Below are 14,550 nucleotides of genomic sequence, written 5' to 3'. Positions count from 1 at the left end.
GTCCATTCCAGACCCCTTTGAAATCAAAATGGAAACTTGGGGTGTTTATAGACAAGCAAAATAAGAATAATCTTTAAAATTAAAATTGTTCAGTGTACTTAATGTTCCTAAAAGTTAAACACATTTTGAATGTGTAACTGGAAGAGTGCCCATCCTGTGTTACATATATTCTCCAGACATTGTATGACATATTTGTCCAAAATAAAAGATTTGTTTAAGCTCACAACCAATACCTTATAGCCTTGCAAAGCTTTTTAAAAAAACATATTTTCATGAGCGTGTGAGAACTCCTTCCCAGGCGGTGTCGGCATAAATTGAAGCTAACACCTTTTCTTTGTTGTGCTTTGCATGGTGAAAATTGCCCTCCGGTTTTATAAACTTACCTTTCCTGTTGGATGACAGATGAACACAGGGGCAGATCATTCCAAAGTGGCAGCTGAAAAAACATAATTCAAGAACTTGAAACCAAATGCATATTTAAAACTGAGCTCTTGTTACACTTGGTTACTTTTTTTTTTTACCTTGTAACTATAGCAATACTAGTCAAACAAAGTCTTGCAATAAGCATAAATTCATTCTAAACAACTCTGATGAATAAAACTTTACCAGAAAAAAAATCACTACTCAAAAGAACAATAAATATGAGTTTGCACAACAACTGTCGCAATGTTTAGGACATCAGCAACTCAACATCTATGAGGGGGGAAAAAATGCATTTTTAAGAGATTTCGAAGGATCAATAGTCAGTGTAATCTTTATGTTGAAAGTCAGGTTATTCCAGATGCTAAATGCCACAAAAAAGACTGTCAGTAGGCACCATTATGTCTGAATAACATGAGGAAACATATTGTAGTATTTTTCTTGAATAATGTGATAATGCTATATACTGTACATGTTTCAGCCTCTTGTTCTCCAAGTTGTTTGTCAGGGGATGACATCCAGGACAGGTGAAGTTCATCCAAAGGGTTGAAGTTTATAGAGACTTGATTTGTTATTTTTATATTGATAACATCAAACGGACTGAAAATAAAGTTTCATGTCAATTCTAGTATTTTAAAGACAAAATAGGAAAAATACAAATATATGCACTGCAATAGGTAATGTATGTATTTGTTGTAACAGCATATAGTATTTCTATGACAATGTATGGTATTACTGGAACACTAGTTTCTGCTATAAATGACAGTAAATGTCAGAAGTATAACAAACCTTGTGCTAAAGCAAAAGTGTCACTTTAACATAGACTGTAGGTTTGTTTCTGCATCTGCAAAATTTATGGTTAAAATAAAATGTTTGTTCTTCATTCAGTGAAGAATACCCAGAAATTGCATTCAAGTAGTGTTATTCACAATAAAATTACTCAATTAGAAATAAAAAGTATGGAGTTGTAAAAGTACTCCCGAAGTAATTTTCCCCAAAAAGTTACTCAGGTAAGTGTAACAGGTCTCTACTCACCTCTGCTGTTTGTTTACTTCCTTCCCCAAACCATTAGGATAAGTTAAAAAAGTTGCCAATTAGTTCAGAAGCCTTGATCAGCATCAGGTTTGCATGCATTTTTCTACTTACAATAACTTACTGTAAATTGATTAAATATGCACTTACAAAATAAAATAACTAAAGTGTTGGATAGTACAGCTTTGGTAAAGCGTTTCTTTTCCATTCGTCTGTTCTTTTACACTGCAGCAGTTTTGGAAGGCTTGTTTAATTTAGAGAGCGTCATCTCATTAATATCTGATAGATATTCAACTAATAAATATCTACCAAAATATTAACATTTTTTTGACTGATGAAATGCCCTGCTGCTGAAATGTGCTATACAAATAAAATTTGATTTGATTTTATAGAATAGTCTCTTCTTGAGCACAACGGTCTTTCTTGCAGATATAAACATTTACTTAAGAGATTACAAGAGACAATTTTAGGAATTAAGTTATAGCTTTGGATTTAAAGGTACGCCAACATTATTGTTCTACTTTTGTTACACCTTAATGACAACAAATCCCAGATAAGTTAAGTAGATGACTACATTTAAGTAACCTGAGCCATTATTACATAAATCTGCTGGAAAAAATGTAAAGTAGAGGTGTCCAAAGTTCAGTCTGTACACCATTTTTGGCTTCTGGAGAGATTTTGTGCACACACTGACCCCTATTTAAGGGAGAGCCTACGAGCGAATTCTTGTGCCAAAGCAAAATTGTTACTGGTCTATTAAATTCATACAGTATAAAAGGCAAGGAAACATAATAAAGTATTCATCTTTTAATAGCCATGCGTTTTCCTTTTGCTTTAATTTCATAGGCACAATATCAACCAAGTATCTGTGAGAAGCAGGCCTGGCTTCATCCATTCTGCACGCGGATTTGTATTCATTGCACCCCTGCTGCTAGCTATAGTAAATGTTTCCAAGACAGAATAACAAAAATTCTGTTATTACATTTAGTAACAGAGATGATACCACACAAAAAGGCTCAACACAATTTTTCAACAAAAACCCTTGCATTTTGTGGCTCTACAATGATTTACAAAGCTCTTTTCTGAGATAAAAAAAAAAAATGGATTTGCTTCACTAAAGTATAGTATTACTAAAGTAATTTTTTGTTGAGCAGTTTTAAAATAATACTACTAATCTTTAAAAATTTTAACTTAAAAATCCTATTTTAAGGGAGCTTGACAATTTTGGCCCATGTGGCAAAAGGTTTGGACACCGATGACATGACGTATCATCTACAAATGTTATTAGGCTCACTTTTAATCTTACAAAAATTGACAACATTGGGCTCATGCTGCGAGGAGGGGCAGGGACTTGCAACGGGAGGTCATGGAGCCGCAGGCCCACCCTGGCTGGAGATGAACTCTTGGATTGCATGGGAACCCTGAAAAGAGAAGTGATTTTCTTTTACTGCCACTAGATGACGCCGCTGCACAAAAAGCAACGTTATCGAAAAGATTTTAACTTCAACAAATAAATAAATAAAAGAAAAATGGAGCCATGTTCTTCACAGCAGAAGTTGTCATAATTTCCGGATGCAAAATAACATAAGAAAAAAATAATTCAATACATATCCAGCTTTAAAATGCAATGCATAACAGATTTCGTCTATTTATTAATGTACACAGAAGAAAAGGGATATGCTTCAATAATTTATATTCGTTTTCTTTATTGCAATAAAGAAAACGAAAAAGAAAAAAATCCTCGTTTTATAGCATAACTCCTTGCAGTGATGATTGCGATACAAAATGTGTGATTAGGCTGTTATACTACTTGATAAGCAGCTAAATTAACTTTATTCCAGTGTGTTTGTAGGCTGTTTCAGACTCATTCAGGATTTCTTTATTAGTCATTAGCAAACATAATAGAGGTTGCAATAGACCTGTGACCGAGTCAAATATCCTTATCACCCGATCCTTGCCTCCTCAGTGAGCTCTCATCCAGGTTTGTCCTTTGGTCTGTTGGTTAATAAAAGTTCCTTCAGCCGCAGCCACCTCTAGGGGGCGTCGCCATTTACAGACGCATTGTCGCCTTCCGTGCAATAAAATGGAAGATACGCTCATGCAAGGCGCCAGGTGAGCAATAAGACGGACCAATTCAGACGGTTCGTATCGCGTTTACACCTATCCACCCGCGCCAGCCCTGCTACACATTAACCAGGCGATACACAAATGAAGATATGATGTTGATAAACTCCTGACTTTAAGGTGCAATAGAGGAGCAGTAATCAGGGAGAGCCGCTTTTTTTGTGTTTTACTGCCGTCAGAAAGTAATAGCTTCTTCAGTATGAGATGACACCTTGTCAGCGAGGCTTGTCGTGCTGTTGCTGTTCAGCAAAGTGCATTGATTTTGTTTTATTCAATTTTAGGAGAGGGGAAAAAAGGACCCATTTTATTTTTGCATAACTTCCCGCCTCCTCTCCCCCATTTTTCCCTACAGTGAAATTGACTTCCATCGTTAATTTCCATATCCTGATCTATGGATAGATCCCTGTAGCAGTAGACTAATAAACGCTCTGGCGATCCCCAGGTACTCATCTCTGGAATGATTTTTTATTTTTTATTTTGGGCGCATCTCAACTTGATTCTTCGCACGCAACTTAATGTTACTTTTAAATTAGCTCACGCTTTCTCCATCAAGATTTCATAATTTAAATAAGGCAAGATTTTAAATAAAAAGCTGCGACTTTTCTCCCAAAGGCGAGGCGCACACACTGCAAAAACAGCATTTCAATATTTTTTTATTGAAACTTTCAAGAACACAATGTCGATGATGTAAACTAGACATAACCTCAATACAACGTAACCCACAGACAACTTAAGGAACACACACACAAAAGAAAAAAAAACACAGAGAGAAAACCTTCATATTTTCGATTATGCGGCACTTTTTTTGAAAAAAAGAGACATTTTTCTTAAAAAAAATAAACAAGAGAGAAATAAATTCACTTTTGTCACACTTCAACGAGACTTCTTAAAGACAAAAAAAGAAGAAAAAAAGTGTTTTATTTTCAAGCCATTGGTGCAGTGCGTTGTCGCTTTTCCATTCGCTTTAAACAGTAGCACTTCACACACAAGGACAGCTGAAAATACAATGGCACATTAGTGTGAATAACTATCTCTCTGTGAGGATGTTTTTTTAAGGGGTTGGAATATGAAGTCCGTGTTTTAAAGGGAAATATAAATGCAGATAGGGTAATAGTCCACAAACTGTCTTTACACAGGTATATCAACAATAAATTAAGAACAGATCCCTAGAAACAAACTACTCCGTTGTATTTACACGCAATAACAATATCAAATAATTACATAAATATTTTATATATCCCTATTTACATCAATGATCAATACTACCATTCATTTTTTTCTTCCTCAATATTTACTTAAAATTTCTGCTTCTTAGTGAAAGTGAGCGCAGCATGCTCTTCTTTCAGTAGACCTTTCCCAGCTGAAATAATTAGAAGAAACTCATTTTAAATTCCTAATCTAATTAAAGAAGAAGAAAAAGTAAGGGAAATTATTTCATTTAAAAAAAATCGGATTTTAATTTTCGAGGGCATGCATCAATCGCTCAATCTATGAATTCATAGCGTACGAGAAAATACAGCAGTCTTTTTATATATTAAAAAAAAGTAGGTCAAAACGGTCGTGAATAAGTCAATTCAATTCAGAGTGCATATATATTTTTTAAAGACTTACAGGAGACAGGACACAGCAGCAACTTCTCCGTAATCTGTATAATTCACACCCATGCCAGCGTTTCAGTTTCAATACTTGTACGGTATTCAAATGACAGAAAATAGGAAAAATAAGAGTAGCTTAAATTAACGAAAACTGGAAAAAAAAAGCCGAATAGATAGAAATATACATTTTAGATGTGTAATAAACAAAGTGCATTTCAGAAACTAAAAGCTTTTAGTTTTTGTTGTTTTTTTTTTCTTTCTTTTTCTATTAAAAACCTGCATGAGTCTTCATCACCGTCATGACGGTTCAAGTTTCCTGACAGCAACCAAAGGAGCAGCAGGTGGGCTGTGGGTGTGGGTGGGTTAAGGGGATCCGCTCCTGGGCCTGTCCTGACTGGACTCCAGTCCGCTCACCAGGCGCTGGATGCTTTGCAGCTCGTTGGCAGCGTCCTTCCCCGCGCAGGCCTTCGGTGACGCGGAAGGTATCCCAGAGGAGTGGCTGGTCACCTCCGAGGTGGAGTCCAGGGTGACCGCGGGGCTGGCCGGAACCAGCCCGTCCGCTTTCAGCTCGGGCCCACCACCGCCTCCTGCGCCGGTAGGCATGGGGGGCACGGCGGTGGTGAGCAGCGTGCTGTCCGGCACCGTCATGGGGAGGGAGTAAGGGCTGTACCTGAGGCGGGGGCGCACCGCGTTCAGAAACGGGTGTCGGTGCACCGAGGACGAATGTGACCGGCTTCACTGTCGCTGCTGACAAAAAATACATGCAGACATGGCGAGGCCCTGTGGATAAACCGAGGAACTTTGTGTCAAACAAGAAAGCTATAGAAGAGATGGATCCAAAGAAAATATGTGCCAATTATTCTTCTTATTTGCTGAAAACCGTCTAGTTTTCTTAAATCCTCTCCATGCGAAACAACATCCTGCAGCAAATACCTGCTTTTAGCTTCCACGTAAACAGATTTTTCCTTGTTTGCGTTACGCATTTGTAATGCACATAATAATAATAAAAAATCTCAGCCCATTCTCCGGGATTCCATAAGCTGAAGCTATCGCGATTGTTTGACAAGGAATGGGAGAAAGACGCATTTATTGCCCTTTAAACGATGATATTTCCTTTTCCCAACTGATGAGTCATTTTAATGCACTATTTCCCAGCTCCAATGCCGAGAATTAATAAGCATATACATGCATATGTCTTCCATAGTCTAATAAAAAAAGAAAAGAAAATCAAAAATAAAAGCTCTGACCAAAATATGCCAACAAAAAGTTTTCTAAGTCAGTCCTTTCAAGCAGAGAAAAAGGCTAAAACTTTCCTGAAGTTACACATCCAACAAAAAATTGCTGTCAGATTCTTTCCTTGCAGTTTAGGCAAACAGGAGGCGGGTACGGTCGCCATGCAGTGTGATTGGAAAATTTGCTGTCCTAGGCCATGAGATATTTCACCTGTTGCACAGCTGATCTGATTGAAATTAATAAGTGGCTGATAAATCATTTTTAATAGAATTTTTGTAATGAATACATAGAATTATTGGTTAGAATTTGTGGAACAAACATAACATAAAATGTTAATAATAATAATAATAATAATAATAATAATAATAATAATAATAATAATAATAATAATAATAATAATAATATGTGAAAGACTAAATAGAATCACTGCACTCATGGATCAAACAGTATCAAATGTAATCTGATATGTTTTAGCTGCTGCAAAAATCCTCGAGTTAAACTAGAAGTGTTAAACTGTCTAACACGCCACTATTGGCCTCCATGGATGACGGTCTGCTGAACTGCAGGGGAAAAACGTCCCAAGTTCCCAATCAAAGAAAATATGTTTTACCTGTGATGCCAGGACATGCTGCTGCAGGTGAAAGGGCAGGCCCGGTGCCCCTGTCAAGCTCTGTGGAGGGGATGCCATACTGGTTGTGTCCATGGTGCTCACCCCTCCCGAAGACACCGCTGCTAGTAACGGTCCCATTCCAGCAGCCATGTTCGAGAACGCGCCCCCCATGTTGAACTGACCGGGGTGCAAGAGGAACGGATGTGCGCTCCCTAGATGATTGAAAAACTGTTGTCCTGTCAGGCCCGGCGGAAATCCAAAGTTATGCAAGTGGTTGTGGCCCATGTGCGCGCTGTCAGTTTGAACAGTCAAAGGCATGAAGCTGTCTTTGCTTATCGACCTACATTCGTCTGTTTTGGACTGGTCCAGACTCGGACTCTTGAGTTCTTCCCCAGAACGCGTGGTGCTGGAGATGACGGTGATGGGACTCTGCCGAGAGTCCGCCTGACTTTTTTCAGTTCTCCTGCCTGTGGAGTCGCTGCTACTGAAGGGATGTCCCTTAGCCGGGCTGGCCTCGTGATCCTTTCCGTCCCCCGTGGTGGTGGAGATCTTATTGGAGTCCGGACCGTCTTTATGGTTGCCATCCTTGCTCTCATCGTCACTGTCCTCCTCGCTGTCACAGAAATCTGCAGGAGAATGAGCAGATTGTTACGTTACTGCTGACTCAGCAAAGGGCAATGGGGCACTTCCACAAAGTTTGTGATGGACAACCACCTGAAGCTCAGTGCTAATCGTTGGAGCAGCACACCAACACCAAAAGCCAGAACACAATTTCAGGAGTTTTATTTGGTATGCTATGCTGTCCTGTAGCAAAAAGTGGAAGCTTAGATACAATAATCATGAAAAAGCTTGATCAAGTTTTTTAGGAAAAAAAGACTTAGTTTAACTTTACTTGTTATTGCTGTCATGAACTGTTAGACCATGTTTTTTTTTTTATTATTTCTGATGATTTAGTACATATTTTTGAAATGCTAACTAGATTTAACATTCCTAATTTTAAAATACAAACACAGTCTGTTTTTTTTTATTTATTTATATGTATAATCATTTAATTATGTTCATATTTAACTTAGGTTATTTTAAACAACCAGACTTGCTTAGTTATGAAACAGTTTTTAAAATTATTTTTGCTAAGATACTGTGTATCTTAATAATATCCATCACTATATAAACTAGTGATGGATATTAAAACATGAACTGAAGGGCAAAACTAAAATGACCATAAATAAATAAATAAATAAATAAATCAGGCCAATACTAATTCCTGGTTTCCTTTAAGATCAGTCCTACTGATTCTGATGTTAACTCCAAAGAACCATAACACACACACACACACAAAAAAAATCTTCTTTGATAAAAGTAAATTCTGAATCAAAAAATTAAATGGCAACAAGAATTTTCCCTTTTAACCATCAAAGTACCTCAATCTTTACCTGGTTTTGTTAATAAAGTAAAAGAAACATTACTGCTTTCGAAGTTGTTGTAAAATGAAAATGGTGGAACTTATTAGATTTGATACATTTTTAAGGGAATGGGATTGGTCAAATTATTAAGTATTTGATATGAAAAGTCGATCAGAATTATAAGTGGATAATTATCTCTGGGCTGGTTCATTTCTAGTAGCAAATTATTGTTCCTCTCTTTATTTCATAATTATAAAAATATGCTTTACACTTAGAGCTGTCTGTCCCCCACCACAAGGAAAAGAATATTTATCAGTGAACACACCATTATGCACTGAATATAAAGCTATTTGTAATGAGGTTAAATAAGTTTTTTAAATGGAATTTTGCAGAATAGCCTAAAGTCAATTGAAACACGTCATTTGATATAATTTATTTATTTTTTCTGATGATCATTATACATTTCCAATAAACAGATAAAAACTTATCTGTTGCAAGCACAAACCAACTTAATTATAATCAGCTCATGGTCACTAATTAAGACAAGGCAATAGTAAACAGTATAAATCTTTCTATATTGCTAATTTTATGGCTTGTGACGAGAGCTGTGAGTAGCGGTGGGGCCTACCTTTCAGGTGTGGGGGGCCCACTGTGGACACGGCGGGGGATGAGGCCTGGCCGAAACACTTAAAGGAAGCCTGCTCGCCGGAGGAGTCATCCGAAGCACCGTTTTCCTTTTTCTGCTGCTCCTCGTAGGATCGCATAGACTGCAGAGCCAGCTGTTTCCTGCGCACAAGTGTCCAGGTTATTACAGGTGGCGCCGGTCACACGGCTCTCACTCAGAAGCAGCTTCAGGATAAACCCCACAGATCCAGAGGAAACTTGTTTGGGCAAATATTACTTTCCCGGTGTTACAAAGGTTAAGACGTTCAGAATTAGCGTTTAAAATGAAAGTGAGACAAGACGGGGACTCCCCGGGGGGTTAATATGGAAGCTTAGACGCATGGTTTAATCCACCATGATCCCCCTCTCTCTTTCAGTGTAAGGCGTCTTTGCCCCCCCCCCCCTTCCCCTCCCCCTCTCTTTTTGATTAATGTATATTTCCCCTCCTGGCTTACCTTTTTTCCCGCCTCCCATTGCCGGTGTCACGGAATCCTTTGGCAAATGGGTTATGGTCGATTTTCAACTGGGTTATCTGAAAGAAGCAAAGCCGTGGTTAACATAGAAAACAAAGCGACCCCTTTAATAAATCAACACCAGACAGAATACACGATTGGCCGAAGGCATAAGCGTACTTTGGGACTGCTTACAGTTCCCCTTCTTACCTGGGGGGGAGGGGGTGCAGGAGAAACTGAATTTACACCTGATTAGCATTTGTTAAGGGAAACCTTTGTGGTTTAAAAGTTATATGAAAGGACCAATCATTTACATTCATTTAGCGATAATTTAATAGGTTTTGCTGCTTGTGTCTGAGCTTGGATTTTTTTTTTTTTTATGCACACCGTAAGTGTTTGTAAATAGATCAGCTGCTAAAACCGCGTTGTTCAAACTTCTATGCAGTGGAATGTAGAATTCAATAAATAAATAAATAAATAACAAAAAAAAAGTAGTACTTAGGACGACATAAAACCTTGGCGGCTTTTGCAGGAAAAAAAGGAAAGGAAACGTATATATAAGGACATGCGGGCGTAAAAGCGCACAAAATGCACGGTCTGGCCCTCTTTCCCCCTTCTCCGTGTGTTTGTAGCTTTTATGAAAAATTATTCCCCCGCAGCTATTGGTTAAAGGAGGTCACAGATGCGGTGCCAAAAGGTTTTCCAACAATTCACAAGACTGCTGAGATGATATGCTGGTTGGTTTTGCGCTGCGTGTTTTTTTGAGAATAAAATGTTACCAGTGCAGCACGGTCTGTCAAAAGTGCCTCTCCCTTTTCTTCTCCCCCACTGAAGTCCCCCCTTTCTTCTTTTTCGTCATTTCCAACCCCCTGCTCTGTTAGCTCTGCACACACACACACACACACACACACACGCACACAAGCACGCACGCGCGCGCACACACACGCACACACACTCGCTTAAATACGCTAACAGAGCGAGAAAAAGGCTGAGCCACAGCCAAATCCTTTCCACGTGATTAAATAAATGAAAGGTAACCTGTATATAACATTCCTCAGAATTATTACTTTCCTGCCACAAACTGCACCCCTCCACGCTACATTTTCCCCCCACCCACCACACACACACGCACACACATATGCGCACAACTTCAGTCACGGCTCTCTGCATCAAACAAATCTGTCGTCTTCCATATTTTATGACAACAAAGCGAGAAAGAAAGCTCGTCTGACAAGCACTGGATAATCGGAAGACACACTTTAATAATCTGATCGGGACTGTACAACGATAACTGAATAACAAAATAAAAAAAATAAAAAATTAAGAAAACCTGCTGATCTGACCTTGTCATTTTGGTAAGCAGTCACGGCGATGAAGTCCGTTTCGGGGAACACGTAGGTCCTGAAAGTGCTATACGGGAGCTTGAGGATGTCGTTGGCCCTCACGATGTGGAAACGAGGCTGATATTTGTGCATGGAATTAAGTATGGTCTGCAAAAACAAAAATAACACACACAGGCACGCACGCGCACACACACATACACACACGCACAGACACACAAGCACACACATAGTGAGGAGAATCTGTGCATGAGAAGTCCAATGTAAATTGAGCAAAATCTCAGTTTTGCGGAAATAAAAAGAATGAGCGCACTCCGTGAAAATAAGGACTTGAAAAGTGATTCCTTTCGAAGCCCGACATATTCAGTGAAATTCTATTTTTAAAAAAATACAAATTAATAAAATATTAACATAAAATATTACAAATCATGAAAATGTTAAGGCATGTAAAAAAAAAGTTAGCATGTTTTTTTATGCATTCTAAAACTCGCGCAATTTTTTAAAAAAGAGTATTTTGATAAATAGTAAAAATTGACATACATTAGTTGAACTTACAAATCCATGCTTGTCGGAGATGTTGTTTGTCAGCTTGAGCTTGTGGAAGTTCACCACTTTCGACATCCACTGTTCACCCGTGGCGGGGCTGTCCGGGTGGATGTACATCCTCTTTGGCATCTCGGGGTCGGCCTTCCCGGCCACCATCCAGCGGGAGTTGTGGAACTTGTACCTGCAGTCGTCAGCTGCGACGATGTCCATCAAGAGGATATACTTGGCCTTCTTGTCCAGACCAGTGCATCTCACTTTGAACGGAGGAAACATCCGTCTGGAAATAAATAAATATATTAGAAATATATATATGTATGTATATATAGGCCTATATCTAATCACAGACACTAGATTTCATTTTTGCACGTAGCTTTCTTTAAATTTTGCAAGTCTAACCCAAATCTATCAGCGCAAAAAAGTCCTGTGCTGTCATAACTCTTAATGAATTCATCCTTTCTCAAAGCAAAACAGAATTTTAAATACTGAAAGAATGTTGCTTTGATTTTTATTGTCTCTTCAGGCCTACACACACGTAGAAACACAAAGCTTTTGCACGACGACGAAGAAAATTCTGCTGGAGTTTGACTCACAAAAAAACATAAGCATTCAAATGAAGAGTTGTGCAAGATATTGTGCAGACAGAATGCAGTTTTTTATAAATTAAACTGAAAATGATTGCACATAAATTCTATCGGAGTCCCGTGCATGTATATATTTTTAATACATATTTGCTATTATGAATAAAGTTTTTAGTGAGCAAACTAAAAATCTCCCACTTCATTCATAAATTAAGATGCTGTTTTACCAGGGACCAAAGCGAACGTTGAAGCTAATCATTTGGAGACTTAATTGTCTGAAATTGGTGAAAACAATCTAAAGGTCGTGATTGCATGTCATTAGTGTGGCAATTACAACAGTTTGAATTCTGTAACAAAAAACAAAAAAAAACAAACAAAAAAAAAGAGATTAGGGCGCGCTGTGTAAAAGAATTGCAGATTACATCTTTAAAATATCGTGAGAAATATGAGTTTTAATAATAATAATAATAATAATTAATAATAATTTTGCACCTTCCAGATTTAGTGATCACCATCTCCGTGCCTTTTTTGTGGAAGAGTTCCCAGAGCTCCTTGGCTTCCAGGTGAACTTTGGGGTCGTCCTCCACCTCCTCCTCGGGCTCCAGAGTCTTCAGAGGCCTTAGGTGCGCGGCCGCGGCTTGGTGCCCTAGCGAGGAGAAGTGCAGGCCGGTGTCAGCAGCTCCCATCAGCTGGTCCATAATCGGCTTCCCCAGGGCGCCCGGCAGAGACAGGGAACCGCTGGGAGGGAGCGCCAGGGCCGGGAAGAAAGGCGGCTGGTGACCCAACATCGCGCTCATGGCAAATTCCGGACCCCGGTGAGGTATAAACGGATGATATGCCATACTTGATCCCTGTATGACTGGATCTCTCATCAGGAAGTTCATCCAAGTGCAGGCAGCAAATAGGGTTGGTACGGAGAAGGGCAATATTTCTTGAAATGTCGTACTTTGAGTGATAGGAGCAGCAAGTTGAACCAAAAATATATATATGTAGATTTATATATATATTAAAAAATTAAAGATGTAGGAAATAAGAACTCCTCCTTCAGCAAGACGCCGACAAACATCCACAATTTGTGACGAGCTTCGGGTAAAATCTCTGCTGTCCTTTTGTTAAGTTTGGATCAAAAGTCCGCAAAGCAAAACAGCAAAAGTGATCTCCATTAATCTTCAGGAGTGCTGCGACGCCGATTTTCTCCGCAGGCTGACGCGCATCGGGACACCTCTCTGCTCCTTTTCGGACATTAAGTTCGAATCAAACCAACAGGGGTGAGTCTCTTAATTGACCGAGGCGCATTCTTTCTCCTTTCTTCCTCCGCTGCTGTTTACAATATCGGCATTCCTGTTAAAATGGGCTCCTTCTTATTGGCTTCAGTCCTGCAGCGAGAGCGCGACGTGTTGAAATATTTCGATAGCGCCGAATAATCCCCCCCCTCTTGCCTTCACTCGCTCCGGACATGCACCCTCACACACACGCACACACACATTCGCTTTATTCCTGCGCTCTCCTTTGGCGCACACACACTTTTCAGGAGAGAAAGACGTGTGCAGAGAGACAGGAGTCCGACGGAGAGAGAGAGAGCGAGCGAGAGAAAGGAGGTAAGGTCCCAGCTCCGTGATTTTCCTAGCGCCTCTGTGGCCCATAGGGCTTCATACAGTGTGGATGTGTTGTGCCTTACAACCAGCAGCGCTCCGTTTGATTGGCTCTTTGACGCTTTCGGACCAATTGGGTGGCTGCGTGGGCGTGGTTTTGACAGGTCGGGTGGAGGGGACAGACTTTCAGACTTATAAAAAGGTGTTTGGAACTCGGGGAAAAAAGAGGGGCTTCGCCGTGAAACGCCAACCCCCTGGCTCGGTCGGGTGTTGTGTGAATATGTCAACATCGTTAGCTGCAGAAGCTGCGCGATCGGCCGGTCTGTGAGAGTCGAAACCGGCAGAGCGGCTCTGTGAGGCGGGGAGATGTTACCGATCTGCTGCGCTGCTGACTGCGTGCTGACTCCCACTCTGTTCTGCTCCCTTGTGTGTTAAACAATAAGAAAACAGATCTGTGCTTGTTTTTGCAAGATTTGGTAACCTACATTAAAATTCCCTGTAGTATTTCTCCTCTGGAAATCAGACATAAATGTGCTATTTGTATTTATTTATTTATTTAATTATTAATAAAATAAAAAAAGAATCGCTTTACACTCCTAGCAATGGCTTGTTTGTTTTATATTTTAAATAACTTTGTATTTTTAAAAAATATTATCAGCTTATTTTTTTTTTTAAAGATATTTCATGCGCATTCATTTGCCTAATGTGATGATCTGTTTTTCTTTTCTTTTCATTTTCAAATTTTTCTTTTTATTTTCTAGTTTTAAATTTCCAACAACCTACATGTGCAGTTGACATTATTTTTTGTTTTGCAGAACTTGCTGAAATTTTACGCGTTATCCTGACTCGGAGCAGAGTTCAGGGATGTGTTTACTTGTGTTTCTAGACCATCAGTTATTCTTTAAAAACGTCAATTGTTTCGAGTTGCTCCAATCAATTGAGTGTTTAAATATAGCCTCGCT

General features: G+C 39.2%; 1 protein-coding gene and 1 long non-coding RNA gene across 6 annotated transcripts in view; one reads left to right on the top strand and one right to left on the bottom strand.

Annotated features, from left to right (window-relative positions):
• Positions 1-14,550, top strand: part of LOC122819483 — a 102,691-nt gene that overhangs the window by 47,955 nt on the left and 40,186 nt on the right. The gene's annotated exons all lie outside the window — the stretch shown is intronic.
• Positions 4,214-13,593, bottom strand: tbx3a (T-box transcription factor 3a). 2 transcript variants are annotated; one of them, XM_044096238.1, is made up of 7 exons: positions 12,489-13,593; positions 11,428-11,695; positions 10,876-11,022; positions 9,536-9,612; positions 9,046-9,203; positions 7,015-7,640; positions 4,214-5,951 (listed from the first exon to the last, which is right to left on the bottom strand). In XM_044096238.1, exons 1-7 carry the CDS (start codon positions 12,878-12,880, stop codon positions 5,907-5,909), a joined length of 1,713 nt encoding a protein of 570 aa, XP_043952173.1. In that variant the 5' UTR covers positions 12,881-13,593; the 3' UTR covers positions 4,214-5,906. The 2 variants fall into 2 exon arrangements, with proteins under 2 accessions (XP_043952173.1, XP_043952172.1); XM_044096237.1 differs by lacking the exon at positions 4,214-5,951 and having other exon boundaries at positions 5,978-7,640; positions 11,413-11,695.

This window comes from Gambusia affinis, linkage group LG17 (assembly GCF_019740435.1).
Source record: "Gambusia affinis linkage group LG17, SWU_Gaff_1.0, whole genome shotgun sequence".
Taxonomy (NCBI): domain Eukaryota; kingdom Metazoa; phylum Chordata; class Actinopteri; order Cyprinodontiformes; family Poeciliidae; genus Gambusia; species Gambusia affinis.
The sequence above is the reverse complement of the archived record's forward strand: the minus strand, read 5'-3'. Positions and strand labels throughout refer to the sequence as shown.

Excerpts from the sequence above, each read along its gene's own strand:
- tbx3a (XM_044096237.1), bottom strand. The coding sequence starts at position 12,880 with ATGAACTTCCTGATGAGAGATCCAGTCATACAGGGATCAAGTATGGCA. Across the intron at positions 11,696-12,488 it reads GTGATCACTAAATCTGGAAG|ACGGATGTTTCCTCCGTTCA; the intron begins GTGCAAAATTAT and ends ATTTATTTCCAG. Across the intron at positions 9,204-9,535 it reads AATGGGAGGCGGGAAAAAAG|GAAACAGCTGGCTCTGCAGT; the intron begins GTAAGCCAGGAG and ends ACTTGTGCGCAG.